At 61.5% G+C, this 27,467-nt stretch overlaps 8 protein-coding genes across 8 annotated transcripts; 3 read left to right on the forward strand and 5 right to left on the reverse strand.

Moving 5' to 3' along the window:
* The first annotated feature begins 150 nt into the window (after positions 1–150).
* JDV02_002744 (uncharacterized protein) lies at positions 151–3,670 on the forward strand. Its single transcript, XM_047983810.1, has 2 exons — positions 151–2,222; positions 2,292–3,670. The coding sequence occupies exons 1-2, from the start codon at positions 266–268 to the stop codon at positions 3,227–3,229; spliced, it is 2,895 nt and encodes a 964-aa protein (XP_047839782.1). The 5' UTR covers positions 151–265; the 3' UTR covers positions 3,230–3,670.
* Positions 3,671–3,700: 30 nt separating this feature from the next.
* JDV02_002745 (uncharacterized protein) lies at positions 3,701–7,978 on the reverse strand. The gene is made up of 3 exons (XM_047983811.1): positions 6,292–7,978; positions 5,525–5,732; positions 3,701–5,420 (listed from the first exon to the last, which is right to left on the reverse strand). Exons 1-3 carry the CDS (start codon positions 6,324–6,326, stop codon positions 4,164–4,166), a joined length of 1,500 nt encoding a protein of 499 aa, XP_047839783.1. The 5' UTR covers positions 6,327–7,978; the 3' UTR covers positions 3,701–4,163.
* Positions 7,979–11,879: 3,901 nt separating this feature from the next.
* Positions 11,880–13,076, reverse strand: SUR2 (Sphingolipid C4-monooxygenase; the record flags this gene model as incomplete). The annotated part of the gene is made up of 2 exons (XM_047983812.1): positions 11,880–12,274; positions 12,356–13,076. 2 exons carry the CDS (start codon positions 13,074–13,076, stop codon positions 11,880–11,882), a joined length of 1,116 nt encoding a protein of 371 aa, XP_047839784.1.
* Positions 13,077–16,380: 3,304 nt separating this feature from the next.
* JDV02_002747 (uncharacterized protein) lies at positions 16,381–17,501 on the forward strand (the record flags this gene model as incomplete). Its single annotated transcript, XM_047983813.1, has 5 exons — positions 16,381–16,395; positions 16,598–16,709; positions 16,961–17,101; positions 17,178–17,340; positions 17,417–17,501. 5 exons carry the CDS (start codon positions 16,381–16,383, stop codon positions 17,499–17,501), a joined length of 516 nt encoding a protein of 171 aa, XP_047839785.1.
* Positions 17,502–17,572: 71 nt separating this feature from the next.
* Positions 17,573–19,555, reverse strand: JDV02_002748 (uncharacterized protein). The gene is made up of 2 exons (XM_047983814.1): positions 19,146–19,555; positions 17,573–19,037 (listed from the first exon to the last, which is right to left on the reverse strand). The coding sequence occupies exons 1-2, from the start codon at positions 19,272–19,274 to the stop codon at positions 17,805–17,807; spliced, it is 1,362 nt and encodes a 453-aa protein (XP_047839786.1). The 5' UTR covers positions 19,275–19,555; the 3' UTR covers positions 17,573–17,804.
* Positions 19,556–19,788: 233 nt separating this feature from the next.
* On the forward strand, positions 19,789–21,762 carry JDV02_002749 (uncharacterized protein). The gene is made up of 2 exons (XM_047983815.1): positions 19,789–20,173; positions 20,253–21,762. The coding sequence occupies exons 1-2, from the start codon at positions 20,108–20,110 to the stop codon at positions 21,489–21,491; spliced, it is 1,305 nt and encodes a 434-aa protein (XP_047839787.1). The 5' UTR covers positions 19,789–20,107; the 3' UTR covers positions 21,492–21,762.
* On the reverse strand, positions 21,720–24,887 carry JDV02_002750 (uncharacterized protein). The gene has a single exon (XM_047983816.1). The coding sequence runs from the start codon at positions 24,817–24,819 to the stop codon at positions 21,874–21,876; it is 2,946 nt and encodes a 981-aa protein (XP_047839788.1). The 5' UTR covers positions 24,820–24,887; the 3' UTR covers positions 21,720–21,873.
* A 316-nt stretch (positions 24,888–25,203) lies between these two features.
* On the reverse strand, positions 25,204–26,894 carry GTT1 (Glutathione transferase). Its single transcript, XM_047983817.1, has 3 exons — positions 26,558–26,894; positions 25,989–26,383; positions 25,204–25,858 (listed from the first exon to the last, which is right to left on the reverse strand). The coding sequence occupies exons 1-3, from the start codon at positions 26,596–26,598 to the stop codon at positions 25,485–25,487; spliced, it is 810 nt and encodes a 269-aa protein (XP_047839789.1). The 5' UTR covers positions 26,599–26,894; the 3' UTR covers positions 25,204–25,484.
* Positions 26,895–27,467: the final 573 nt, after the last annotated feature.

Raw genomic sequence — 27,467 nt, forward strand, 5'->3', positions numbered from 1 at the left:
TCCGTGCGTCTAGTTTGGTGGTGGCGCTGTTCAAAGCGGCGCTGTGCCACCCGCAACGTGCAACCCTGGGCTGGGAGCTGGCTGGCACCTCGAAAAAATTACAGCTCTCGGAGCCCCTCGTCCTAAAACGCGTCTCCCTCCTGCAACCACCCTTTCCACCCCCACAGAACCTCGTGCGCCCGAAACTCCGACCATCACCGTCGATGACTCGACGCGCAACGGGGATGCGACACGCTTACCTGGCCCAGCGACACTTGCCGCCAACATGAGCCTGGAGTCGAAGGCCTCCGACAGTGACGCCGACAGCGATGCCAGCGATAGCAGTCAGAGCCTAGACAAGACAGAATGGCTCGCCACCACGCGTCAGCGTCGCTCCACGGCCGGCAATCGCATGAAGTCGATGCTGGCCAACGAGGAGCCCGACTCGGACCTCGAGCTGCTGTTCGCCGAGGACGAGAATGACCAGGGCTTCTCCGATGTCGACGGCGACGGCTCCGACGTTCAGATGGACTCATCCTCGGACGACGAGGACGACGACAAAAACGATGACGACCTCGAAGGCGAGAAGGAGCTTGAGCGCCAGGCAAAGGAGAAGCGCGCCGTCCAGCGCAAGCGAAAGGCACAGGAGGCCATCCCCGTCCGATTCCGCAAAAGAGTCCGCATCGACGAGAGCCCCGCCTCTGCCCCAGCACCAAGGCCAAAGAAGAAGTCAGAGCGAACGTCCTGGCTCCCTTCGCCCGCCGACATGCCCACGCGCGCCTCGTCTCGCAAGACTACGCGCATTTCCAAGGAGCAGCTGCATCAGCAGATGGTCGAGCGCGAGAAGCGGCGCCTCAAGCAAGTCGAGCAGATGCAGAGAAAAGCCGCCAAGCTCGAGGCGATGAAGAAGCCCCCCATGACGCAGGAACAGCGCCTGGCCGAGGCGGCCATCATCGAGAAGCGCAATAGCAAGAGCCTGAACCGCTGGGAGGAGGCGGAGAAGCAGCGCGAGGAGGAGCGCAAGGCGAAACTTGCGGCGCTCAACAACAGGACCTTGAAGGGGCCGGTCATCACTTTCTGGAGCGGCGTGAGAGAGTGGAAGGACGCACTCGGACAGCATGTGACCATGGTGGAGGACAAGCCCAAGAAGAAGAGGGAGAAGGTGGACAAGGGGTCCAAGGTCAAGGCGGCCAAGACGCAGGACAGCGGCGACGGCCAGGTCTCGGAGGCACAGGCAGCGGAAGAGAAGGGCAACGGCAAGGCGGACGTCAAGCCAGATGCCACAGCCGTCCCGATCAGTGATGCTCCGTCAACAAAGACGGCACCTGCGGTTGAGGCTGTCAACACCCCACCCGCACCCGCACCTGCGACCACAAATGGCGATATCGATGCGAGCGGTCGGCCAGCCTCTCCTGTGACGCAGGCCCCTACATCGGCCTCCGCCAGCAGCGAAGCCAGGCCGGTCACGTCGGTCTCCGAACCGGTGCCAAACCAGGAAGAACCTTCCCGGTCGCTGATGGCGATGCCTCCCCCACCACCTCCGCCTCAGACATGCTCACCCGCACCATCGGGCGGACTCGCAGCGCTGGCACCTCCGATACGCAGCCCGAGCCCGTTAGCATCACCCGCAGGTTTGTCACGACCACAAGATGCCCGCCCGTCCAGTGTCCTGGCGGCTCCGATACTGGCGCCTCCACCAGGCCTTGCTGGCATGAACAGCGCCCTCTCGTCGACAGACGTTCCAAGATCCAACGTCCTCGCACCGCCAAATACCTCGCCCCAGTCTGCCCCTCCGTGTCTGCAAGCTCCGCTTCCACAGGCTGCCGGTGCCTCTCCAGCACCTCCGCAAAGTTCGGCCCCAGAACCTCAACCTGTCTTGCATGATACGCGTCTGGTGCCCATCGATAGTGAAGTCTTGGCTGTGACTAAGTTGGCCACCCCTCGACTCTCGGACGCCCCTCAGCTGCCAGACGCTCCTCAGCTGCCAGACGCTCCTCAGCTGCCAGACGCTCCTCAGCTGCCAGACGCTCCTCAGCTGCCAGACGCTCCTCAGCTGCCAGACGCTCCTCAGCTGCCAGACGCTCCTCAGCGATCAGAAGACGCAGCTCCACCCACCGAGTCAGCCCGCAGTTCAACCACAGCACGCAACGCAATCATCTACCAAAACTTTGACCTCAACGCCATCCGCGACAAGGCAGTGCAGACGCAGATTCTCTTTGGCCGCAAAATGACCAAGCTCTCCAGTATGTTCCGCCTCACTTTGATCTTATTCTTGGCCCTTCCACGGCCATCCGCTGACATGTCCACTCCAGAACCCGCAGCAGCCCCAATTTGCATCATTACCAACCAGCCGGCACGCTACCGTGATCCCAAGACCGGTCTGCCTTACTACAACGCCGCCGCTTACCGTGAAATCCAGCGCCTCAGCAAGGGCGACTATCACTTCAGTCGCGAGCTCGGCGCGTGGGTCGGCAGCGGTGCCCTCGCCGCCCGCGGTGTTCCCGAGCGGTTCTTGAAGCCCGAGACGGAAGAGGCACGCAAGAAGAGGCTCGAGGAGAAGCAGCAGCGAGAGAAAGAGGCTGAAGAGGAAAAGAAGCGGAAGCAGGCCGAGGACGACAAGAAGAAGAAGGAAGCCGAGGAAGAGAAGAACAAGAGGGAAGCGAGCGAGGGGGAGAAGAGGCAGTCTGAGGAAGCACAGTCTGTGGAGAAGGCTGCTGCTCCTCCTGCCCCTGGCCCGCTATCAAGCGCACCACCTCAGGCCTCTGTTGCCATGCCTGCTACCACGGTTCCGGCCGCACCAGCGCCCGCTCCCTCTGCAGTTCTCAAGCCAGCATCTTCAGCGCCGTCAGCACCGACAGCAACGCCAGCACTGGGACAACATGCGAGCATCCAACCAGCCGCTGCGCAGAAAACCCTAGCTCAGCCGCTTCAGCAGCCCGTACCCCAGGTGGCACCACAGCAGCCTTCACATCAACAGAAGCAATTCGTACAGCAGCTACAGCAGCAACCGGGACAGCAACAACAGCCACCGCCACCACAGCAGCAGCAGCAACCAGGCCAGCCCCAACCCCAGCATCCCGCCGCTCAAACTGCCGCACCACCACCAACAACGACGACGACGACGACGACGACGACGACGGCGCCGGCTCAGCAACACGGGCAGCAGCAGCAGAAGCAGAAGCAGCCTCCTCCTCCAGCGACGGCCGTGACCGCGACCGCACAACCACAGGCCAGCGTGGCGGCGCAATAGTGGCATGCCACACTAGGTCCATCCCCGGGCGAGAAAAAAAAAGAGAATGGGGGGGAGCCAGCTGCCTTCGAAGCAAAAGTACTAACCTACAACTAGCTCAGTCAGCTAGAGATTTCTCTATTCATCTTCTACCGGCTTTTTCTTTCGGCGCTGGCGGTTGGCGCTTCATCATGGCTGCGTATGCATGGTCTACACGGACAGGCTCACCGCAGGAAAACGGAGGCCTGTCGGCGTTGAATTTGTCTGTGTGTAAATGTATAACAGCAACTACTATCTGTAGATTAGATATCCCCCCCCCCCCGCCGCGGCGGCGATGGTTGCTACGATGCACCGGCCGCAGGTGGAGTAAAAGGCGGGCAAGCATGAGATATTGTGAGACCAATGCCCACGCACACACGCATTACTATCGAATACAAGCAGTGGCACCTCGTCACGCCTTTCACGCACGCAGACACACAAGCCAAACAGTCGGTCCATGTTTCGCCGTCCAGTTAAATTCTCCCATTACTATGAAGCTCAGACAACAAAATACATCAAGAACGGCAGATGCTTGAGCAAAGATACCCCCTTTTGTAACTTGCTTGTACGTAGCAAGTCTCAATATCAGATGCTCTCGTGCGCCTTTCTCGCCCCCAAAAGCGTCTCGTTCAACGACGAGATATGTGGGGGGCTTCTGCCTCCCCGTCTATAGTATCCTGCAGCAAAGCGTATTGTAAAAATACATGGGTATCAAAGTTCGTGGCCTCTCTTTCATTCAATGCCCTACGCGTACGCCCATGAGATGTAAAGAAATGGCACGCGTGGGGCGGATCGTGCCGGAGTGGGTTTCATGTGCAAGACATCCGACCTATGGCCCTAGATGAGAGTCGTAAATAAGGCGGCGTGCCGCCCATATGGCGTGTTTCAGGGCGAGCTGCTTACGCAAACGCCTAAGCTAATGAGTCTCTTTGCAGCCGATGGCGCCCACGATCCATCCCATTTCGCTGACAAAGTCGTCGAGGCCTGTGTCGATATGTGTGCCAAGTAGATTGGTTCCACCGACTTGTTCATTTCTGCTGTCGGCTCCGGGAAGAAGCTGCGGAGAACTGAATGACTTTATGGCCGGCCTCGGCTCAGCCATGCTCTTCTCTTCACCGCTTTGACGCGGCAGACTGTAACCTCGAAAACCTTGGTCCGAGAGGGGTGCGTCGATGACAGCTCGGTGACAAAGATTATCTGTTTCAATTGTGGATACGACATCATCGTCTTCGTCATTAGAATCGTAAAAGGACGGAGGGTCGTCCGCAACCAGCTGGGGAGAAATGGGAGTTGCTAGTGCGCTGGACGTTGCCGATATAGACCAGCGAGGCTTTGCGTGGGTTTCGACTTTCGGAATTGACTTTTCAGGCACGGGTTGCTCCGCTTGATAGTCATCCGCTTGACAGTCTTCCGGCATCTTCTGGTCAGAAGGCTGCCTGGCGGAGAGAGTGGTTGAGCTCAAGTTAATCGCCGCTCTCGGTATGGTGTCCGCTGACGCTGTGCGCTGGAAGGGAGGTGGAGACAAGGACGTGGCGTAGACTTGGTTCTCAGAGATTGCAGACGTTGCGAAGTTGTCGTCATCATCAACATCCTCCGCGATTTCGTCAGGGATAGACAAGGTCGATGGCTGGTGGGTCACAGGCTCAGCGTGAGTTGGAGTGCCGTCGGAGAGGAAGCGCCGCAAAGACTCGGGCGACAGATCCCTCGTGCGTGCTCCGTCTGAGGGCGTAGAGCTGCGCGTATGGATTGGCGAGGCTTGCAGAAGGGAGCCGCACTCAACAGCTTCATTACAGTCGGCGGATTGACATCGCGTGGGCGATCGGTCTGTCTCTCTGTGGCCTAATTTCCGCGTAAAGAAGCGCTTCCATGAAGGCGCAGGAGATGGTGAGCGCGTGCAGGGGCGCTTCTGGAGTAAGGTCGAGGCCGAACCGAGGCGGCGAACTGTTGGCTCCATGACGGGAGCAGGGGCCGGGCGTGGCGTGGTGAACTTGGCATCGGGATCCATGGTCCTGAAGCTCTCTGGGCGCACAGAGGTGAGAGAGGCGCTGCGTTGGCGAAGACTTTGCTCGACGGGAACGATGAGGGTATTGACCGTCTGCCCGGGCAGGGACGGGCATGCCGTTGTCCAAGGCTCAGCGGGATCGTGAGTCTCGGTGGATCCGTCCAGCTCGTACTGTGTGCAGGACAAGGGAGGGCCTGTCAGCAGGGGTCACGGCGCGGCAACGGCGGCAGTGACAAGAAGAGAGGTGGTAGCAGTGGAGGAGAAGCTCTTCTTACATAGTAGTAGTAGGTGGCGCCCATCTTGAGCCCTCCATTCCTGGGAGCAGCAGACGCGGCGACGTCGTCGCAAACAATATCCTTGAAGGAATAACAGCCTCGCCATTGACCGCGGCCGCGTCGGACATCCCGTCTCATGGTGTAACACGTGGAAAAGTTGTCCCAGGAGCCAATGAGCTGAACAGACTGGACCGAAGGATCCGTTTGACTAGAGGACCGCGTGTCAGCTCATATCAGGGCTCATTCAGATCTCATATCAGGGATAGGCCTATGGGCGTGGCGGAGGCGACGTCGTCGTGTCAAAGCCGGCCGCTAGGCTAGCACCGGTATGGACACAAGATTCGCGCGCCCTCAGCCCTGTGCCCGGAGGCAACGCTGGCGCAAATTACAGGGTCCCTGCAGCAGCGACAAGGCAAAACGTGACGACGGAAATCAAATCCCATACCAGCGCAGCACATGCGTTGGCACACGATATTGCGGCGAGGGTGACGACCCTGAGGAATGCAGAGTGCCCGGAGCCGAAGCCAATCAACCGCCGTGCGCCGACTGACACAGCGCGACGCCCGCCAAAGGTTCGCGTGGCAGATGGCAGGTGAAGGGAAGTAGGGAAAGAGAAGGGGGGGGGGGGGGGGTTGTCTCAGGGCAACGGGATGGCACGGACAGGAATGAGGGCGAAATAAAGACGCAGACAAATTGGTGCGCGACCATCGGACTCGAGCGAGACCCAGGTCGAACCATTGGAAAAGAGAAGAATTTTTTTTACTTACAGAAGAAAGGTGATGAGCGTCGTCGTGGGATCCATGGCGAGGCGAGGCAAGGGCGGCAAGTAAATACTCTTACTGCGCCGCCACGTATAAGCGAGGCGCCGTCCTTCACAGCGCTGGCCAACAACGCGCTTGTTCCACCTGTCGCCTCGCCCAGGCGGCTGACTCCGACTGCGCCGATGCAGATGCACGACGCACGACACGCCGCAAAGCGATGGTGGTGGACTTTGTCTTGCCGCACTCGGACGTCGAAGAATCGATCAATCAGAGCAGCTCGCGAAGCACCGAGGCGCAACCTCGCCGTCCCATGTTTTGCGAGGCGCCGGCGCCAGTCTGTCGGAAACGGGAATTGGCCAATGGGGGACGACCGTTGGGGGAGGATTGGCCGCAAGCGCCCAGGATGCGCCGCGAAGCTATTGACGGGGATGAAGGCCAAAGAGGTAGGAGCAGGAGCCGGGCGCTTAATAGTGGGAGTAGCAGTTGAAGTAGGTCGTAGACCCAAGTCAACGTCGACCAGGAATCAACCTCTTCTGGCTGTCGACAGGGACTAGCCAACTGGCGGGCTGTGTGGGGGGACGGGTCGTTCGCTATATTGATTTCGCGTGCGGTGTCCAAACCCGGCGCGCAAGCTGGGTGTTGGCGGTTGTTCTTGTGTATCCGGTACTCGGGTTTCTGTATAGGGAATGCTGAATGCGAATGTTGGATTGACAGCCAGCAGTGGATGCCGGGGGTGTTGTGGCCAGCAAGGGTCTTCCTCGACCGGGGAGGGTACAGTGTCAGGCAAAAGGCAGTTGTCATGCGATGCGGACAATGCCCGGCGTCGACCCGTTGAGTATCGACGTCGGGGCATCAATCAATGCATGGGGGAGCGATCCTGCTATCTCCGCGCCGTGAGGCAATCGGGGCCCAACGAGCAACGGGAAAGGTGAAGATGGATGGGGCAATGTTCACGGCGCCAGGCCGGGCGTGTTCTGGATATATCGGATCGTGGGCTCCGTGGTAATTTTGTGGCACTCAACAATAGTCGTGGTGTCCGGCCAGGTCGGGCATGGCGCGCCTGTAGGGCCAGGTCCAGCTTCAGCTCGTCGCCGAAACGGGCAGCCAGCCAGCGAACACGGCTGGGCAAGGAGCCTGGTGATGTGATGATGTGACGACCCGGTGGAGCTGAACGTGGTGCCCGGCGATCCGGGTGAATTGCTGGTGTAAGCCAAGGAGGACGGGGGGCGACGGGACCAATGGAAAGTCTATCGCAACGCAGGGTTCCGGCCTCACGCTGGGTGTGTGCGTCTGTCGTTCGGTGCAAGGTCTGTAGTAGAGTATGTGCTGTATGTGTAAGTAGATACTATGTGCAGGCTGGGGCTCGTGCGAGCTACGTTGTTGGTACGTAGGCGTGTGCGTGCGTGCGTGCGTTGTCTCTGCAGAAGAACGAAGCTCGTGGCTAGGCAACGACGTACACAGACGAAGCGGTAATGGTCGTAGTAGTAGTTGGTAGCAGCTTGCTTCTTCTTCGTCTTCTTATGAGCGACGGCGAGGTGGGACCCGGATGGGGGACGAGGGCATGGATGGGCCCGGTCGAGTCGAGTGCCCGGCGCACGCACCAGGCCGGTGGGTGAAGATTGGATGACGGGGCTGGCGTTCGTCCGGCCGTGTGTGCCATGGCCTCCACCAGCCGTGGCATGGCGCTGATGAGACAAGGTGAGGTTGGCGAGTGGGCGGATGGTGGTGTCTTGTCTCGTCTTGGTGGGTGGATGCAATGGTGGTGGTGGTGATGGTGGTGGTGGTGGGGCATTGTGACTGCCGACTCCGCGAACGCAATCAGGCAGGCAGGAGCGGACTGGTGCCGGGCTCCTTCCCACATGGAACTCAACACCTCACTCAAGCTCGGGCCTCTCTGGACTGCAATTGCTGGCGCAGGGTTGCGGTGCGGTGCGGTGCGGTGCCAGGGCTGGCCAAGGCCGCGGCGGGGCGGGAAAGAAACCCTGAAGGTGCTCGCTCTGCTCGCTCAGGCGCTGCGAGTGTCACTCACTCACACCCTGTCACCACCTCCTTGCTCCTCACCTCGCTCTACCTAAAGTACCTACGAAGGTCCGTACCTATGGTTCCTCCAGGCAGCTCAATCATCCCGTCGAGGACGCCACGGGTGCGTGTGAGAGTGTCCGTCGTGCTTGTGTTGGTGAACTACCTCCTCATCTCCCGATGCCGCCTGGTCTGGGACCGGATAGTTATGGGCCATGGCCCCAGAAGCTCGTGCCATGGCATGGCTTGCTAAGTGGGCAGGTCAAGGTACCTTATTTGACCCAAGGTACCCTAACTTCGGGCGCATGCCTTGACTACGAGCTAACCAACCCTTCTTCACGACAGGCGGCCTGGTGCGCATGCACGCACGAGCAAAGCACACAACACACCTTGTCCCATTGCTCGCCCTGGCTGGGCTAACAACAATTAGTTGTTGTCGCCAACTCCTTCCCCGTCAATCCTCGTCTCTGTCCCCCAATATGTACTTACTACTGCAGTGACAGCGGGGCCGCTCCTGGTCAGCGTATTGCCGGGGGATTCGTCGTTGACGCCCTCCTGGATCTCAAGCATCCGTTTCCCTTCTTCGAATTGCGGCGCCGCCTCGCAGCCACTGCGTAAGTGGCCGCACCCCATCTCATCCTGTTGACCCCGGCGAGTCCATTCCGTCCCCTGTGGGTAATCAATCCAACATGGTCCGCTACCCAAGGAATAGCTTCGGCGTCTACCGAGCCGCCTCGAGCACCCCGAAACCTAGCGGCCGGCCAAGCCGAGCCCTACCAGCGTCACCGTTGCCCATGCGCAGCCGTGGCCGGTGATGTCTTCTGCGCTGAGGGCGGCAGTATCCAGCGCCATGCAACGGCTACGCTCACACGGCACGGAAGCAGAGTCAAGATGCTCGCAAGCATCACCGGCCCACCATGTCGCGGGCCAGAACGCAACGCGCCTTCACCCACAACATCGCATGCGGGAGACAAGAAGGGGGGCAAAGCAACGCCAACCGATACCAGTCGTCGAGAAATATGCCGCCATGACTCCTCAACCCTGCTGCGGCGTCGCGTCACACAACGCCTCGCTCCCCTGGAGGCCCGTGTCTCCCTCGCTGCGGCATCGTCCAGCCACTCCCAGGGAGAGCCCACGTGGAGGTGGCAGCGACTGTGGCGCCCCGGGACCGTCCAACCGCCGTCAGCCAGCCCTCTGCTTGGCAGAGACGGGACGCGGCCGTTGCGGGAGCATCTTTTGCACCAACAAAGTCTCCACCATTCCCGGGGGGAGGCTGCGCACTTGCAGCGGCGTCCACGGATTGCACAACCGTCCATGCATGCGCCTGCATGCATACATATGCAGTAAGTAGGTTATCACAGCCAGCGAAACAAATCCAGCTAGTATCAACCCCGTGCCCTCTCCTCCTCCATTCCAAGCACAAGCCCACAGTAGTCGCAGCGGCAGCGGCAGCGGCAGCTGAAAAGCTCGCATTGGCTTCTGTCTAGACCACGTCACCGTTGGCCCTGGGGCCGCACGACATAGCCGCGGCAGTCGTCTCAAATTGTCCGATCCCAGCACCCATGACGGCGGTCGTGAGCGTCGGCCTGGCGTCTGGTGGTGACTTGACAAGGCGACGACGGGTCCAGGCTTCTTTCTGCCCCGACTGCCCGCTCAGGCCGCCCCTTCGCCTGACCTGCGGCCAGAGTCCCTTGTTAGCAAGGGCCAAATGCCGCCGCATGGGACATACGAGACGGTTCACGCTTTCAGCTCACTGTGTCTTGGGCCAATCTTTCCATAGATGATAGAGTGGGGACTACCAAGTACAGGTCGTCGCTCCGGCTCCCGCTCACAGACTACGTGTTGTCGTCGTCGTCGTCATTGTCGACGTCAACACCGTCGTACAGCACCAGCCGCCCCATCCTTCCCTACCAGCCTGGCCACGATCGCAGCCAAGGAACGCACAGGGCATCAGCATCCATCAGCTTTGGTTTGGCCGGCAGTCCCAGGAGGACGGCTTCGGGCTCTCGCCCCACGTTGCACGACATGTCCCCAGAAGGCCTTCGCCGACACGGACTCGGCCATATTTCGTACGACGGACATGTGTAAGACTTACCTACATGGCTCAAGCAGGTATCCGTCTGTTGCCTCGTCCGTGCCGAGTGACCCCTGACATGCTGCCAAACGTCGCGCTGCCCTTCTCACATGTGCCCCTTCATATGCTGTCCCGCCCCACGCTGTCGAATCATGCCCGCCATCACCGGACGACCACCACCATCAGCACCAACATTCATCCACTGCGTCTGGGCTATACCTTGTACAACACGTTTCGCACGCTGCGTAGCGGCGACGTCTCGCCCGCAGCATGCAATCGGTGACGGCAGCTTGCGAGTTGCTTGTGCCGATGCCGCTTGAGCTGCCTGCTGCTGCTGCGGCTGTGGCTGATGTGCAGGACAAGTACGAAGTACATACACACACATATACAGAAGAGACATCGCCAGAGTTGCATCGGCACGATGCACGACGTCGGCATCGCCACGATAGTCGAGATTACAGTAGTAATAGCGTCCTCCTTCGCCCGTCATCCAGACGCACGCTCGGGCCCAGTCCAATCCTCACCGCTTGATCGCGCCGTACCACGCCGGCCCAGCGAGATTCGTCGCCGCCCCCGTGCGACGCCCGCCTCATCGTGCGTCTCTGTAGAACCGGACATCGGGAGGGAGGGGGGGGCCTCCTCCATCACGTCCCGCGTCTTCGTCTGTCGAATCCCCAAAGTGAGGTCTCATGTGTACCATCGTGCCGTAGTCGCCGAGTTCCGACCTGTCCCACGGGCCACGGGCCACGCACGCGGCATACAGTACGACCACAAGACCCAAGATAAAGTAGGGAAAGCGCCACCGAAACGACACGGAGGGGGAGGGGGAGGGGGCGTCACAAGCCGCCAGCGATGATATGTTGTATTAGAGTAGTCCAAGCTACGCCGGTCCGTGACGCGGACCATGCATGCACACTAGCCAGCCAAATGTCGCTCCTCATTGCATTTGTCTGTCTCCTCCACCCCCATGTTACCCCTAATCGCCAGCCAGAAGAGGAAGGCATGAGAAGAAGAAAAAGAAACATCACTTGTAGTATACACAGTCGAACAAAAAGCCGTGCGCTGCACCAAGGGGCCATGGACAACCTTCCACGGGACTCCTCGGCATGGAGGTGGTGAAGCGCCTCGCTCAACAAGAAGAAGAGGAGGAGGAAAACAAGAAAGGCGCAAGAGGCTATTAAAGCATTAATCTTTGGGGGGCGGGTTTGGGGGAGCCCGCTTTCTGGCCGTATACCGGTCCCCTCCCCCGCGGGGCGTCTTGATCCAAGAAAGCAATAATCGCGCCGGCCACGTCGACGGGACATGGCGGATGAGATAGATGATGGAAAAATGAAGAAGTAAGAGGCTGCGGTTGTACAACACCACAAAGGATGTGTTAAAAGGAGATAATGGGAGCGAGAGAAGCATTCCAAAATGTGCGGCATCAACGTCGTCTTCATGTGTATGTTTTGTGCGTTTGCTGTATGTGGCTTTGTTGTTTGTTTGTGTATTTGGGCCACTCTCATTTTGACTTGGCCTCTCGCTTCTTCTCGGCGACGCGATTGCTCCGGGAGCCCTTGTACTTTGTGTTGAGCAGCCCGTCCCAAAAGGTGAAGAAGGGCTGGGAGAAGTTGGTCTTGATGCCCCACGTCTGGTGGTGGATATCGTGGTAGGCGGCGTTGTTGCTCGTGATGAGCTGGAGCGGGTCCCAGGGGAAGCTGTAGCCGCAGTGGTCATCGACCGTCTTGATGGTGGAGAAGGCGAAGAAGCAGGTGCCCTGGCGCACCGTCATCCCGGTGACCTTGAAGGCGATGCCAGCACCTAGGGTGTCGAGGAGGAAGCCCTCGAGAGGGTGGTTGTAGAGCGCTCCGTACGCGTAGGGCACGTAGAGTCGGTGGTGTCGCGAGTGGAATGTGGCTGTAGAGAAGGGAAACAAATCAGCGGGTTGGCTAAGAGGGCGGGAAGGGACACGAGAGGTGGCTCCGGATCAAGGCTCACTGTATAGCCAGCGGTTCATGTGCATCAACCGGTGGAGAAAGTACTGCCATGTATCCAGGATGAAGACGGCGATGAAGAACTGTAGGCCAGGGACGAGCACATGGTAGATGAGCTTGGCGACGGCCAGCTCCCAGGGCGCAAAGCCCGGCGCGGCAGACTGGGCGGTAACGGAGACGGGATAGTAGCCGCCGGCCAGGGCGGCGGCCAGCAGCGGGTGGGAGACGGACAGGCTCTTGGAGAGGACGGTGGCGTTGAGGCCGAGGGCGGAGAGCAGGCCGGGGACGGCGCGCTGGGCGAGGCGCAGGCGGGTGGCCCAGACAGCCACGTCGTATTCGGACTTGCCCTTCATCTCGGCAGGCTCGGTGATGGCGAGGGCGGCGCCGGTGACGACCTGGATGACCTGCTGGATGACGACATCGCGGGCGACCTCGTAGCGGGAGGCGTGGTTACGCTTGAGGATCTCGTCGGGGGTGTGGAGGCGGTACTGCGGGAAGAGGTCGAGGACGTCGACGGCGTGGAAGAAGAGGGACATGGCCCAGTAGACGGCGACGGGGAGGAGGAGGGAGAGCCAGAAGTCGGATATCCACGGGAAGACGTCGCCCGTGGGCTCGAGGCTGTACGAGGGGAGCGGCGGCAGGGCCGTGTCGAAGAGCGAGTCGTTGGTCATTGCGGCGGCGGCGGCGGCTGCTGCTGCAAGGGAACCGGACGTGTGGTTCACCATGGCCGCTTGCCTTCTTTCAATGTTGGCTGTGCGAGGCGCGTCTTTGTGTCGGCGAGGGGCGTCCGCAATGCACCCAAGGCCACGGAACTGGGTGGTTGGGGGCGTCGAGTGTAGTCGTTCTGAGGTGCGTGCGAAGCGAGCACGCGACGAGCGTTTTCGTCAACGGGACAGACGGCGGGGGGGGGAGGGGCGTCGGTATTCCGATGCGCGACCTCGAGCGATGAGCGGCGGCGCGGGAGAGCCGGGGGCCGGGGTGGGGAGGCGACAAGCCAACAAGAAGAAAAGCACGAATGTTGAAGGAATGGACGCGTCGTATCGTCGAGCAGAGTGATGTTCGGGCTTCTCGGCGCGCGCTCAGTCTCTCGCGCTGTGTGATGGCTGACGGGGATGGCGGGGATCGACGAGGAAGAAACAGCCCCGAGAAAGGGGAAATGGAAGGGAGCGGCTGAAGGATGACGGATTGACGGGATGGGAGGTATAAGTTCAAGTATCGTGATGGTGGTGCTGCTGCTGGCGGTGCGACGACGGGGCGGCGGGTGGGAAGACAGGCAGGCCAAGGAGGCGAAAAAGAATGCGGGCCCAGTCGCTGTACTGTACAAGTACCCAAAGTACTAATCTACAGTACTGGCGTTTCGATGCAAGCCACCTGCCTACCTACTAGTACTATACCTGGTATGGGTAAGGTGCCTACAGGTAAGGTACCTACAGGGGGCGACAAGGCGTGTCTTAAGGGGGTTTGGTGGTGTTGCGCTGCGCTGCGTGCATCCAAATGAAATGCTGGGCAGTGCATAAACGGCAGACGGCAGGTACCGCCTGCTAGTAGCGCCACCGTCACTTGGTACTAATAAAGGATTGTCGCTTTCGTGATGCTGAATGCGAGAGCGGCGGGCGTGGGACCGGGAGCGTCGGAGGTTCGGATTTGGTCGTTTTTTTTCTTTTCGACGACCGACCCCTTCCTTCCTTGGCCGGACAAATGTGTGGCACTCGAGCCGTCCGGAGACCTTGATTAGTACCTTATCGGGTAGGTAGGTACCTACAGTACCCATCTTACAGTGGGCTACATGCACATTTTTGGCTGCCACAAAATGTACATTTGCAGTAAGTACCTAGTACCAGTGAGAGACGTGCCTACGAAAATAACCGCCGTCACGGAGCTCGCACAGAGCACGGTGTCAGGTGTCCCGGTTTATTCTGTCGCCGGGCGCAGCTTGGGTGTCTTACCCCTTTGGCCCTTTTTTATCAATCTCGGTTCACTGACCTTCCGACCTCACACAGCGAGCCAAGACAATCAGCCCACCCACGCCCGACGAGGCTTATCCGATGCTCGAACGACGAGAGCCGAACCGTCGGCGTCAAGCTACGTACAACCAAGGCAAACGAATGTAACTCGGAATTGCTTGCTTGCGTCACTGTTGGTGCCGGGGGTTATTTGCCGGTGGATGTGTAAGTTAAGATGTCCGCGCGCGCCCCCTATGGAGCAGGGCCAAGTCGCGCGAAACCGCGTCAGCGTGTGGCTATTCTTGGGCCGCTGACGATGACGGATGATGCGTCCTCTCTCAGTATTATTACCTTGACCCTTGCCTTGGCTGCTCCTTATGCCCCCTTTAGTGACAGCCCCATCGTGAGCGCCGTTGCAATGCGTGGCAGCGTCTAGCTAACTAATAGCTTGTACGAAACGAGACGACCTGCCCTACCGTATGCTAGGAGTTGGGACGTGCGGGACGAGGTGATGCTGCTGCTGCTGTTGCTGCAGGTACATACATGCTACAAAGCACGCAGTGCGCACGGAGTACGTATGCGCATGGAGCCCCTTGAAGACGATGGTCCGTCCTCCTTCCCCTGGCATGCCCGGTGACTGGGCATCGTCATGCTGCTAATAATGTCACGCACAGCCGCCTCTGCGGTCAGCAGACAATCGCCTGTTCGCATCTGCCTGACTTGGAATCGCGGCGATGCTTCTATCGGATGCCCAATCGCTGCGCTGCCGAGGGCGACGGCCAAGAGGATGGACGTACTCGTGCGTACAGTTCGATACGGGTATCCTGTTAGTTATTTGTAGTCATGCCAATACGTTGGACTTGGAAAGGGGCGGCGAGCCAGGCTGGCTTCCATCCTGTCGATGCGGTTCACGGTACGTAGCCGTGATCCTCACGTTGCTCGCGTTGTTACTTGTCTACCCTGCAGCGACGTTTGTGGGTTGACAACGCTTCATGCGGTTCGCAGATCGTCAATTCTTTACGCCGGTTTTCTGGCTCAGTGTTTGCAGTTAAAACCGTGCGTTGTCGTACTCCAGTTATTCGATGCTTCTCTGGGTGAGGTTGTACTGCAGGCGCTTTAGTCGTTTAAGTCGTGGTTGGTGCCCAACAGCGACACATGACGACATAACGGAGCTATCCCAGGTAGACGACACATGTCCCCGTAACAAGACTTCTTAGATAAGAGAGCACCGAATGGCAATTCTCACGTTCCTTTAATACGTTGTGGTCATAACACCCAGTAGCAGAGGCATTTACATCTATGCCTTGTCTTAGACTTATCAGCCTCAAGGCACATTGTATGCGAGCGACACATCACCATCACATAAAAGGTAGATACTAACGTACTAGGTATGTAAGTAGTTAACTCACACCCTATCTTAGTACAATAGTGATGAACTAGGCAGGCGGTCGCCCAGTAGACGCTTGACGCAGGGACCTCACCAGTGCAGCGTGACGAGTGACGGCAGCGTAAACGAGGCATTACGCAATGAGGGCCTCCTACTACCAGCCAGCTGGTCTGGAGAGACTATGACCGCGCACGGGAGGTTTAGTATGTTGTACGAAGTAACTACTAACTGGACGAAATTTTTTGAGTGCAGGCGGGGCCGCCGCCGGAGCCTGGAAGTCTGGACTCAGTTGGTAGCTAGCTGCCCAGTTCACGCGCTGAGATTGGCTGCGGCGATGAGAACCCCACCGTTGATGGCGATGGATAGATGGTAGTTACCTTTAATGCACTGGGTGGGAGCAAGAGCCACAGCCTGGGCAGACGGGAGGGGAGAGAGCCAGGCCCGCCCGCTCGAGTGGCTGCCCGCCCACGCGCCACCACCAGCCCCAGTCAACACAGTGGAAGCAATGAATTTTCTCCCCCGCCAACCCAGCAACCCAGCCCTGGCCTGGCCTGGCCTGGCTGCGACCAAGTGAAAAAGCATCCATCCTGAATCTCTCCCTCCCCACCTTCCCTCACTACTTGCTCCTCCACGTCCATCCATCACCCTTCCCGCCTCTCTGCAGCTCAGCCCGTCGTCGATTCATCGCGAACCGCCAAAATGAAGATTTACAACGTAAGTTTTTGAACTTTATAATGTTGAAATCTGTCAATGTGCGAGCTTCGTCATCTGCGCGCGCGCCGCCCTGGCCCTCCCCTCCCCCTTTGCGCGGCGGCTCTCGTTACCCCGCCAGGGACTCAAGTCGCCGCCCCTCCCCGCCTATTTTTTTTTTGTGCCCGAAGAAGATGATGGGCTGACCGAGGAACGCGCAAAATAGGATATCCTCACCGGTGACGAGATCATCTCCGACTCGTTCGACCTCAAGGAGATCGATGGCATCGTCTACGAGGCCGACTGCGCCATGATCACGGAGGCGGCTGTCAATGTTGGTACGTGCGAGAGAAACCCGCAGGCTTAGGAGGCGGCGGATTGAAACGGAAAAAACAAAACCACTCGCGCGTTGCCTCGTCGCACCGCGCGCCTCAACAACAGGCCCCCCTCCCCTCCTGCTCCGCGCTGGCAGTGCAAGCAAGCGCCAGTGCGGCAGCGGCCGTGAGGGGGCGCGGGTGCAGGCGCACAGAGGACTGCGAAATCTGCCCCATTGGAGAGCCGCCAGACTGACCCGGACGCTGTCAACCAGACACCGGTGCCAACGCCTCTGCCGAGGGCGGTGACGATGAGACCGTCGAGGACCAGGCCGTCAAGGTCAACAACATTGTCCACTCCTTCCGTCTCCAGTCCACCCAGTTCGACAAGAAGGGCTACCTGGGCTACCTCAAGGGTGCGCCGATCCCCTTCCACCTCGATCCCCGTTGCCGCAACGGCACAGCCGCAGACCGTACTGACACGCCGCTCAGGCTACCTCAAGGCCGTCAAGGCTGCCCTCCAGGAGAAGGGTGCTGATGCCGACACCATCACCGCTTTCGAGAAGGGCGCTCAAACCTACGTCAAGGAGAAGCTCCTGCCCAACTTCAAGGACCTCGAGTTCTACACTGGCGAGTCCATGAACCCCGACGGCCTGTAAGAACCCAACCCCCCTGTTTTCCTGCTCTCCCGACTCTTGTATCGAACGCGCATGCTAATTCGGGACGCCCAGTGTCGTCCTCCTCAACTACCGCGAGGATGGTGTCACCCCCTATGTCATCGTCTGGAAGCACGGCGTCAAGGAGACCAAGGTCTAAGCGTACTGATTCCATCGGCTTCGATTGTATCTGCACACGCGCGTCCTACCGGCATGGCGGGGTCATGATATAGGAGAAGCCATACTATTTCGTCTTGCCCCGGAGCCGGGTGAAAAACCCCTACCCTACGGACGGGATTCCAAAAAAAGTAACGAGTCTCATGCCCGTCGCAGCATCCCATACGTCGCTCAACTCCGTCTTGTGAATGTGAATACTTCTTTGCACGCCGACAGAATTTAAAAGCCCGCCAACGCACTAAAACTGACGCCGCCCAGATGCAAAATTGCCGTAGGAGTAGAGAGGCTAAAATGTCGGTCGCGTAGACATCGGCACCGGCGGCGGGGTGTCGTCATCGACGGGAGGCGCGTTTGACGAGCCGCCCAGCCCGGGCTTCTTCTTGGGCGGCGGCGGCGGCGGCGGCTTCTTCTTGCCCGCGAGCGCCGTGGCCACGGCGTTGACATTGACATTGGCACTGGAATCTCCGGCGTTGGTCTGCGCTGACGCCGCTTGTCCCCGGCCGGCAAAAGCGCCAGCCTTGTCCGCGAACCCGTACTTTTGATTCAGGCTGTTGGCGGATCTCGCGCCCGCGGCGACCTGGTCTCCGTGGCGCTGGCGAAAGTTGTTGGCGGTGCCGATGGCGGCCTTTGCGTCGGAGAGGGACACGGACGAGGGGTCTTTGTGGAAGGACGAGGCCGTCTTGAGGGCGGCCTGCTTCTGCGCCCACGTGGTGCCCTGGCTGGGGGGAGCGGGCGCGGGGGCCGGCGACGCAGACCCGGGCGAGGCAGAGGAGCCCAGCCTGGAGAACCTATTCTGTAGCTCGTTGACCTGCGCGCCGTAGCCACCGCCGTTTCCGTTGCCGTTGCCCGCACCGGCGGCAGCGGCGGGTCGCGGGGGAGGCGGGCTCGGGGACCCGGCGTGGGCAGGGCTTGAGCGACCGATGCCGAGGCCAGGGACGGAGACGCCGGCGGCGCCCAGCCTGTTGACGGCGCCCGCGTTCAAGTATCCGCCACTACCACTGACGGCGGTGTGCGGGCTCCCGCCCTGGGGGCTCGCGCTGTTCGTTCGGGGCGGCAGCCGCGGCGGCAGGCTCGGCGGCGCCGCAGCAGCAGGGGCAGGAGCAGCGCGCGTACCTCCGGCGACGGCCTCATAGGGCGGCGGGCTCCTGCCGTCGGCACCGTCTCTGCGACCGGGCGGCGGAGGGAGGTGGTCGGTCCTCAGGCCGCTCGTGTCGGTGCGGTAGGGGCGAGGTTGTTGGGGTTCCTCGGACGGGGCCTCGAGCTGCAACTGCTGCTGGTACTCTTCGTCTTGTCGTGACGGCGGAGGAGGGGGGGCCCGGGGGTCCTGGTACTTGGAAGGCGCGGCGATGACCTTGCGCTTCTCGGTGGAGGGAGGCGGCGCGGGGGCGAGGCCGGCGCCGGTGCGCCTGGGCGGAGGGGCGAAGGACGCGGGATCCTTGAGGGAGGCGAGCGGGCGGGAGACGTGGTTGGCGCGATCCTCGTCCCTCGAGTCACCGTTATTGCGGCCTATGAGGCCTGACTGTTGGGAGGAAGGGAGTTGGCGATGTGTGAGCGTCTCGTCTGGGGGGCGAGTCTCCCACAATAGTGGGCTTGGGCGAAAGGAAAGGGGGATATGATATCAACGTACGGCTTTGCCTCTGATGCCCATGCCCGTGATTGATTTGGAGCCGGAGCCGGAGCCGGAGCCGGATCCCGAGCTCGACTTTGACTTTTCGGGGTGCCACCCCTTCTTCATCACGTCCTTGAACTGCGACATGGCTGCGTCTGTCCCTCTGCTCTAGGCTCCTCCGGGAGAACCGGGCGCGTGCGCGCGTGTTTGGAGGTGGGACCGCAGGAGTGAGAGGGACGGGGGAAAGGGGCTGGGAGGATATCCGGAAGGGGTTTCAGGTGAGGTGCGGGAGGAGGCGGCGGCGGCGGCGGCGGCGGGAAGAGGGCTTTGGGTCCCCTGCGAGGCGATGAAGCTTGAAGTTGAGGTAGATGAGGTAGTGTAGGTAAGAAGAGGTGGAGGTAGTTACTCAGGGACCAGGCTGGTGGTGGTGGGCGGATCAGATGGATTGGGGCGCCAGGGCTGTCACTGTCACTCGGGCACTCTACTAGGTACCTATGCAACGGTCAGGCTTGCGGCTTCCATGCTGGCTTGGGGGCGGACGGGTGGGTGCGGGGGTGACGCAACCTGCCCTGCAGCGGGGCAGGAGGGCTGCAGCTCTTTCTCGCCCCCAGGCACCTCACCTCACCCACACCCACTGCACGGGCGGCCACTGGGTCTGTTACAGGGCGGGTTGCACTGGAGCTTGGGATCTTTCGACATCAATTGAATGAAACATCTGGACGCGACTGTCCTCGCCTCTTCTTCATCCATCTTCGGCCTCAATTCAAAACTACAAGTACACAGCGTTCAAATAAAAAATCGTGCGGCAATCCCCTCACCTCCCGCCTCCTACTACCACCGCTCTTGTCCCTGCCTGGTCCCCTCCTACGATCTCGCAGCCCTCGAGCGCCTTTCCAGCCGAGGAACGCGTCTCGTGGGCGCGCGCCGGCGCGTCTGAAGCCATTCGCAACACCACGCCCGTCGCCCATTCGCCCTTCACTATGACAGCGCCGCCCGCAAACAGCGATTATGAGCTCCTGACCGAGCATCTGGGCTACCCACCCGTCGTACGTACCCCGTCCCTGTTTCGTCCTTGTGCGCGGGAAAGAAGCTTACCCAGCGCGCGCGCCTGCACCGCACACATAGGCCCTCATCGACGACATCATCAACACGGTCAACGTGCTCGCCGACCGCGCCCTCGATTCTGTCGAGCGCCTCCTGCTGTCCATCCCGCCGCAGAAGCTCGGATTCTCGTCGTCATCCCAGGGGGCGGGCAAAAAGTCCAAGAAGGGCAGGTCTAACGCTACCGTCGATGACAATGACCAGCAGCAGCAGCTGGCCCCCGAAGAGGCGGCCAAGCGCGAAATCGAAAACGGCACGCACCAGCTCGAAACGCTACTAAACGCCTCCATTGACAAGAACTTTGACCTCTTTGAGCTCTACACCATGCGCAACATCCTCAGCGTCCGCCCCAACGACCAGCCTTACATGCGCCTCGCCCACTACGACGGCCTCGACTTTGGCGGCGCCACCACAGCGCAGCAGCAGCGAGGACACGCCCCCCATGTTCAGCCAGGGGGAGGGGGAGAAGGAGCGGTAGATCCGGACCGCCCCACGCCCGCGTCCGTCACCGCCCTCCGCCGCAAGCTGCAGGCGAGCCAGCGCCTCCAGGCTGCCCTCGAGGCCGAGCGCGCGCGCAACGACGTGCTACTGCGGCGGCTTCGTACCGTGCTGGGCGTGCGCGGCGACGCTGACGACAATGATGGCGACGCGGAGGTCAAGAGGGAGGACGGCACCGCACAACAGCAGGAGGGCGAGGGATCGTCACTATCGTCCTCGTCGCGCGCTCCGCTCAAATTCCTTGGCGAAAAGGGCACGCTCGAAGACGGCGGCACTGACCAGCCCATTACCACGACGGCCGAGTTTGCCCTCTCCCAGCTGCAGGCCCTGCGCGCCCTGTCGACGTCGCTGCGCACCCTTCAGCCGGACCTGGGCACGCTGGAAGACGGCAACGATGCGGCGGATGCGACCGACGACAACGACAACGAGGATGGCAGGGGTAACAACAATAACAAGACGTGGCGGCGCCAGCGCGCAGAGTACATCGAGGCCTCGTCACGCGAGTACCTGGAGCGTGCGGGCGGACTGGAGCTCGGCCCGCGGGGGGAGGTGCGCGACGGGGACTGGCAGGGACAGGGCCGCGGGCTGGGTAGGGACGAGGTCGAGGGGCTGGAGAGGGCGGCGGCGGCGCTGGCTGCTGCGTCCGGGGATGCAGCAGGTGGTGGCGGTGGTGAAGATGATGATGGTGGGCGGCGGCGGCCTCCGGCCTCGATGAGCCAAGGTGTCGCTGCTGCGGCGAGCGAAGACGCCATGGACGAGTCGTGAGATACGAACAGGCGATGGAACCAGGGAAACGGAACGGGATGTGCGCGAGGTTGGCACGCCGGGTGGGATGGGATATCATGCCATGACGAAACGGGAGGAAAACGGGATGGGCCTTGGTTGGGGCATGCGGCGCCATCAATGCCGCTTGGTGTTTGGGCGTTCTTGAGGCGCGGGTAAATTGCAAGGCCATGCACGGGCAGCATTAGGAATGGCGAGGCACGGTCAGTTGGATGGATTACAATTTTGCATCAGACGAGTCTTATATGACCCCCCTTTACCATGTCTTCTGTGATACATGCTACTGCTACGTACGTACAGGTCTATGGTGAACAGGCCCCCTGGCCGGGAAAGTAGGGAGATGTAGTTGGGTACATGGATGTGCTCAGCCGCTCCCCTGCCCGCGCAGCTGCGCCTGCAACTCGGGCGGCACTTCGTCCCAGTTGAGCAGCCCGTTCTCGCGCGCCATGTACCAAAAGTGGTGTCGCCAGTAGCGCGCGTCGCGTGCGGACTCGCTGTTGCTGACGACGGGGCCAGGGCCGTCTCTGGCGAGGCTGTTGTCAGCGGCTGAAGGAGCAGCAGCAGCAGCAGCGGCAGCGCTGCTCATGCCGCTGGAGCTGACGCTTCCGCTTCCGTTCCCACCGGGGCCCTCGGCAGCCGCGCGGCGGGTCTTGTGCGCGAGCACGACGCCGACCACGTCGCGGGCGTCGTCGACGCGCCCGGCGTCGAGCAGCGCGCGGAGCAGGTCCGTCAGGCAGGGGAGTGAGCTGACGGGGCGGCCGGCGCGGGCGAGGTCGCCGAAGACGCGCATGGCGGCGGGGACGTCGCCGGCGGCGGCGTGGGCGCTCATGACGCGCTCCCACAGCGTCTGGTCGCCCTGTCCGACGTGGGTGAGGTTGTGCTCGCGGAGGATGGCCTGGATTTGCGCGGCGGCGGCGGCGGCGCTGGACGGTGATGATGGTGATGATGATGATGATGATGGTGGTGGCGACGGCGAAGAAGAAGAAGAGACCGAGGGGGAGGATGAAGATATGCGGGCGATGGCGCGCTCGATGAGGATGGTGACCATGTGCGGCGTGGCCGAGAAGCCGGCGGCGCGCATGTGCTCCTGGACGGCGGCGATGGCGTCGTCGGCGCCGCCGTGGGTGAGCGAGGCGACGGCGTAGAGCATCTTGCCGTACGTCTCGAGGTTGGGCCGCAGGCCGGCGGCCTCGATGTCGTCGAGTACCTGGCGGACGGCGAGGACCTGCTCGGCGGCCGACGTGTTGTCCATGGCGCCGAGAACCTCCTCGAGGATGATGGTGAATGTGGCGGCGTCGGGCTCGACGCCCTGGCGCTTCATGGCGCGGAGGAGCGACTGTACGTCGTCGTCGGGCGCCGCGTTGCCGCGGAAGCTCTCGCGCAGGAGGATGTTGTAGGTGCGGACGTTGGGCTCGATGCCCTCGCGGCCCGCCCACGCGAGCACCTCGTGGGCCGCCTTGAGGTCGAGCCGGATGAGGCCCTTGAAGGCGGCGTTGACCACCTCGATGCTGGGCTGGACGACCGTGGTCGTGGCCGCAGTCGCGACGGCGTCGCCGCCCTTCCTGGCGAGCGCCTGCTTCCACAGGGCCATCATCTCGGCGAGCGCGTGTACGCCGGCCTGCGGCCTCCCCGACTCGATGAGCCCCGAGATACGCTCGGTCCAGATGACGGCGTCGAGCCGCATGCCCGACTCGACGAGCTTGTCCCACAGCGCGGCGATCTTCTCGCCGTCCTTGCACATCTTCCACCCGTGCATCATGGCCGTGTACGTCTTGACCGTGGGCCGCACTCCAATCTCCTGCATCAGGTCGAGCGTCTCCTGCAGCTTGACGGGCCGCCGCACGGCGCACCACACAAAGACCCAGAAGTCGAGGAACTCGGGATCCTCGCGCATCCGCCGCGCCAGGTCGGGCTGTTCCGCCAGCCGCGCCGTGAGGTCCTGCCAGATGGAGACGACGGCGCCTGTGTTGCGGGCGCGGTACGCGGCGCGCAGTTGTTTGTGAAATGTGGCGAGGCCGGAAGACGAGGCGCCTTCCCGCTTGGAGCCCTCAAGGGCCTGTCTCCAGGGCGCAGCCGTGTTGGACAGCATGGCCTCGGCGTACGGCCACTGGTTGAGCGTGTAAGCCTCAAGCTCGTCCAGCTTGGACGCCGGGAAGCGAATCTTGTCGCGGAACACCTCCTCGATGTAGGCCTGATCCGGGTTGCCCTGCCGCTGAAAGGCCTTTATCACAAGGTTCAAGAGCGGCGCCGCCTTGACTTGGCTGCCCTGTCGCGCGAATCTCGGGTCGGAGAGCACGGCGACCGTGGCCAACAGGCCCGGGACCAGCATGGCGCCCTGCTCGATGCGGAACTGGATGAAGATGCAGGAGAGGGCCTTGGTCGTCGGGTTCATGTTGCTGGACCGCTGCTGCTGCTTCTGCTGGCCTGGGTCATCACGGCCAAACGCTTCCGTAGGCGTGGGCAGGACAAACCGCAACGGCGCGTGGTGCCCCTGGCTCCTGCGGCGCAGCTGCGAGATGTGCTTCCACAGGTCGATGAGCTCTTCGGTGATGGCGGCGCGCTCGGTGGATGAGTGCTTTCTGTGGATAAGGGAGTGGCACAGGCTCAGGACGAGCTCGTTGCGCAAGTCGAGGTCCCACTTGCCGATGGTGGCGCACATGGAGGAGAGCTCGAGGCCGACGCCGCCCGTGTCGCCGGCCTCGGCGGCGGCGTCGCAGGCGCGCGCAAGCAACTGCGTCGTCGCCATGTACAGGTGGCTGGGCATGTGGCCGCGCAGCTCGCGGACGTGCGGCCAGATGTCGGCGCTGAAGATGCGCAGGCGGTCGCGCGGGTCGAGAGCCTTGCGCTCGGCGAGCTCCTTCATCTTGGCGGCGATTTCCCACTCGCCGAGAGCGGTGGTGGCGGCGACGGGCTTGTTTGCTGCTTGTTGTTGTTGCTGCTGCTGCTTCTCGACAGCTGTGGAAAGAGTGGACGAGTCTGAGGCAGAGGGCTGCGGTGCCTTGTTGACGACATCGTTGAAGAGGGCTACGGCGGACTGTTGTGAGGCTCTGGCGCCCCTTTGGCGGGACGGCGGCCGACGGTGGCGCGCGTGCTGCTGGTGGGATGTCGAGGAAGATGTTTGCGACTGGAACTGCTGCCGCGGCTGCCCATTGTCCCCTGGAGGCGTGCCCACGGCGCCGCTGGCGTCTGGCGAGGCATCGGCTGCAGTCGATGAGGAGAGCCGCGGGGAGGACGTTGCTGCTGCCGAAGTCGTCACGGCCAGGCGCATGCGCGACGCGCATCTCAGGCAGACTGCTCGCGAGGCGTACATGACGCCTGCAGGATAGAATGGGAGCGGAGAGGGGGGGGGGGGGTGCGCTTCGTGCCGCGGGCAACGTGTGCCTCGTTGTGAGCCCAATGGATGGGCGAGGGGTGGTGATGAGAGCTCGGCAGCTTTTTTTTTTCTCGCTTCAGACGTCGATATTGAAGATTGAGGTGAGGTTGAGGTTGGCGAATGGCTGACAGGGGTGCGTTCAGTGGCGTGGGCACTGACTGGCCAATGGCGGGACGTGCCTTGGGGTCCCGGGCGCTACAAACAGCACGGGCGGGCAGGCAGCACAGGACGGCGGCGGGGGGCAGGCACCTCAGACGATGGGGGCGGGTCGCGGCACGGCGAGCGCTTGTAATAACACAATGAAATATAGTGAATATCTGTCTGTTGATAGTGCGAATACTGCATCCATCTATATGGATGTTATGGGAGCTATGAGAGAGAAGGAGAGAGAGTTGAAAGATATTGTCCCCGCCAGTCCAAGTGTCTAACTGAGCCACAGGACATCCTATACTATTCTAGTCTGTACATGTTGAACCACCGAATAAATGCGCACTCGTGTTTCCCTGGGATCTTCATTGCGACATTACCAAACTATGGATAGCACCCACCATCTCCACCAGAACCACCCAACCCTCACGACGAGCCTGCCTATAGTATGTATCTCACAGCGACGGGGCAAACTTTTGGCCGTCAATCTCCTCGATGCGCTCGACGCTGCGGCGGTACCCGTCCTCGGCCTCGAGCAGGGCGACGTAGCGGGCGACGCGGGGGAACTGCTTGGCCCAGTGGCCGCCCTCGAAGCGGCCCATGTCGTCCCAGCGGTCCTTTGCGGCGATGAGGGGGAAGCTCATGAGGATGTCGGCGGCCGTCAGGGAGTCGCCGCACAGGTAGCGCCCGCCCGAGGTCTCGAGGTACGACTCGATGAGGCGCAGGTGCTTGAGCGCGTTGGGGAAGACGAACTGCGACAGGATGCGGTTGGCGGCGATGGAGGTGATGGGACGCACGATGAAGGGCACCTGCGCGGGGGACTTGAGCTCTGCAGCGGGAGAGAGTCAGCATGGGTCAGCGTCGTCGTCGTCGTCGTCGGAGCATCATCTATTCTGTGGGAGGGGAGGGGAGGAGGAAAAGGAGAAGAGAGTGTCAGAGAGTGTCAGAGGAATACGCACGCGACGTGACGAGCGCCACCACCAGCGTGGGCATCAGGCTCCCCTCGGCATAGTGAAGCAGGTAGCGGAACCGCATCCACGCCTCCGTCTCGCCGCCCACCTTGCCCTCGCAGCCGTCCTTCCACTTGGGCGGCACCAGGCGGCGGCCCTCGGGCAGGTGCTCGCACAGGTACTCGGTCATGAGGCCGCTCTCGGCGAGGACGAGGGGCTCGGTGCCGGGCTTCGCGCCGGCGGGCAGGACGCTGACGACGGGCGACTTGCCGAGCGGGTGAATCTTCTCGAGCTCGGGCGGCGCCAGCATCGTCTGCTTGTTGCGGTGGAACACCTCGACCTCGTACGGCACCTTGAGCTCCTCGAGCAGCCACAGGATGCGCTGCGAGCGGGAGCCGTTGAGCCTGCGCGTTTTGAACGACACGACATTCGATTAGACGCAAACTGTCCATGACGGCGTGGTCCCCCCCGCCCCTATTGATGTATGCCGCCGCCTTCTGACAAGAGAGAGGCGGCGGCGATGACGGAGAGGGCATGTATGGGGGAGCCAAACAGGGGGAAAGGGGGTTCGTGCTCACCAGTACAGCGTCACCTTGGGGAGTTCCTCGCTGGACGCCATGGTGGAGGGATGCTCCTGGTGTGTCTCGCGGGCGGTCGAACGACGGAGTGAAAAGGAGAAGGGGGGGGGGGGGGGAAGACGACAGTTGGACGCGGTCGAGTCTAGAGAGCAGCAATGGACGCCAGTTGCGGGCGAGCCTTTACGGTACCAATCGGTGTAGAACTGTCGCGTAGGTATGTTTCTTTGTATGTATGCGCCGGCAAATTGGTGACTGACGACGACCAGGACGATGGAATGGGCGACGATGATGGTAATCACTGGCGGTGACGACGATGATGATGATGTCTGACGCAAGGCCCCCCCATCCACGTTGGTACGACCCTCAATATATACATCTCCGGGGACCGACCGACCGACCGACCGACCACCGCCCGCCCCTCTCTCTCGCCGAGGCCGTGCCAATGCCATCATCCATATACTTGCTACCCACGCCCTACCCGGCCGGCGCGATCGCGCGCGCGCTTCGGAGCAACAACCTTCTCCCGCAGAAACGCACAATCACCAAGCGGACGGACAAGCGGCCGAGGCAGCAGCGCGGGCCCCCCCGGTTCCGTCCCTCCCCCCCCTGAAGCAAGAGGTAAGATAGACAGGTAGGTAGTTAGGTAGGCACCAAGGTATCAACCTGGGTTAGTAGTAGTCGTTAGGGCCCGGACCTTTTCGGGCGGGAGGGCCGGTCGCAAGCTCACACTCCATGACGCCATGCTTGCGATTCACTAACTCGGTACTTAGTACTACAGGCGGCGCCCGCCGCCTTTACAGTCTCCAGCTCTCAGTCCAGCATACCTGCAGATAGATAGGTACACTACCGGGCACGGAACGAGGCTCTGCCGGGAGGGAGGGAGGGAAGTGGGTGTGGGTGGGTAGGTGGC

Source organism: Purpureocillium takamizusanense, chromosome 2 (assembly GCF_022605165.1).
Source record: "Purpureocillium takamizusanense chromosome 2, complete sequence".
Classification (NCBI taxonomy): Eukaryota; Fungi; Ascomycota; class Sordariomycetes; order Hypocreales; family Ophiocordycipitaceae; genus Purpureocillium; species Purpureocillium takamizusanense.

What these genes read in the sequence shown, in the direction of transcription:
- JDV02_002744 (XM_047983810.1), top strand. Translation starts at nt 266, where the DNA reads ATGAGCCTGGAGTCGAAGGCCTCCGACAGTGACGCCGACAGCGATGCC. An exon ending in CAAAATGACCAAGCTCTCCA is followed by an intron (nt 2,223 to 2,291) that starts GTATGTTCCGCC and finishes TGTCCACTCCAG; the next exon opens with AACCCGCAGCAGCCCCAATT.
- JDV02_002745 (XM_047983811.1), bottom strand. Translation starts at nt 6,326, where the DNA reads ATGGATCCCACGACGACGCTCATCACCTTTCTTCT. An exon ending in ACGCTCATCACCTTTCTTCT is followed by an intron (nt 5,733 to 6,291) that starts GTAAGTAAAAAA and finishes GCGGTCCTCTAG; the next exon opens with TCAAACGGATCCTTCGGTCC. An exon ending in GCGCCACCTACTACTACTAT is followed by an intron (nt 5,421 to 5,524) that starts GTAAGAAGAGCT and finishes TCCTGCACACAG; the next exon opens with TACGAGCTGGACGGATCCAC.
- JDV02_002748 (XM_047983814.1), bottom strand. Translation starts at nt 19,274, where the DNA reads ATGTCGCAGTTCAAGGACGTGATGAAGAAGGGGTGGCACCCCGAAAAG. An exon ending in TGGGCATCAGAGGCAAAGCC is followed by an intron (nt 19,038 to 19,145) that starts GTACGTTGATAT and finishes TCCTCCCAACAG; the next exon opens with TCAGGCCTCATAGGCCGCAA.
- JDV02_002749 (XM_047983815.1), top strand. Translation starts at nt 20,108, where the DNA reads ATGACAGCGCCGCCCGCAAACAGCGATTATGAGCTCCTGACCGAGCAT. An exon ending in ATCTGGGCTACCCACCCGTC is followed by an intron (nt 20,174 to 20,252) that starts GTACGTACCCCG and finishes CCGCACACATAG; the next exon opens with GCCCTCATCGACGACATCAT.
- JDV02_002750 (XM_047983816.1), bottom strand. Translation starts at nt 24,819, where the DNA reads ATGTACGCCTCGCGAGCAGTCTGCCTGAGATGCGCGTCGCGCATGCGC.
- GTT1 (XM_047983817.1), bottom strand. Translation starts at nt 26,598, where the DNA reads ATGGCGTCCAGCGAGGAACTCCCCAAGGTGACGCTGTACTG. An exon ending in CCCAAGGTGACGCTGTACTG is followed by an intron (nt 26,384 to 26,557) that starts GTGAGCACGAAC and finishes CAAAACGCGCAG; the next exon opens with GCTCAACGGCTCCCGCTCGC. An exon ending in GGTGGCGCTCGTCACGTCGC is followed by an intron (nt 25,859 to 25,988) that starts GTGCGTATTCCT and finishes CTCCCGCTGCAG; the next exon opens with AGCTCAAGTCCCCCGCGCAG.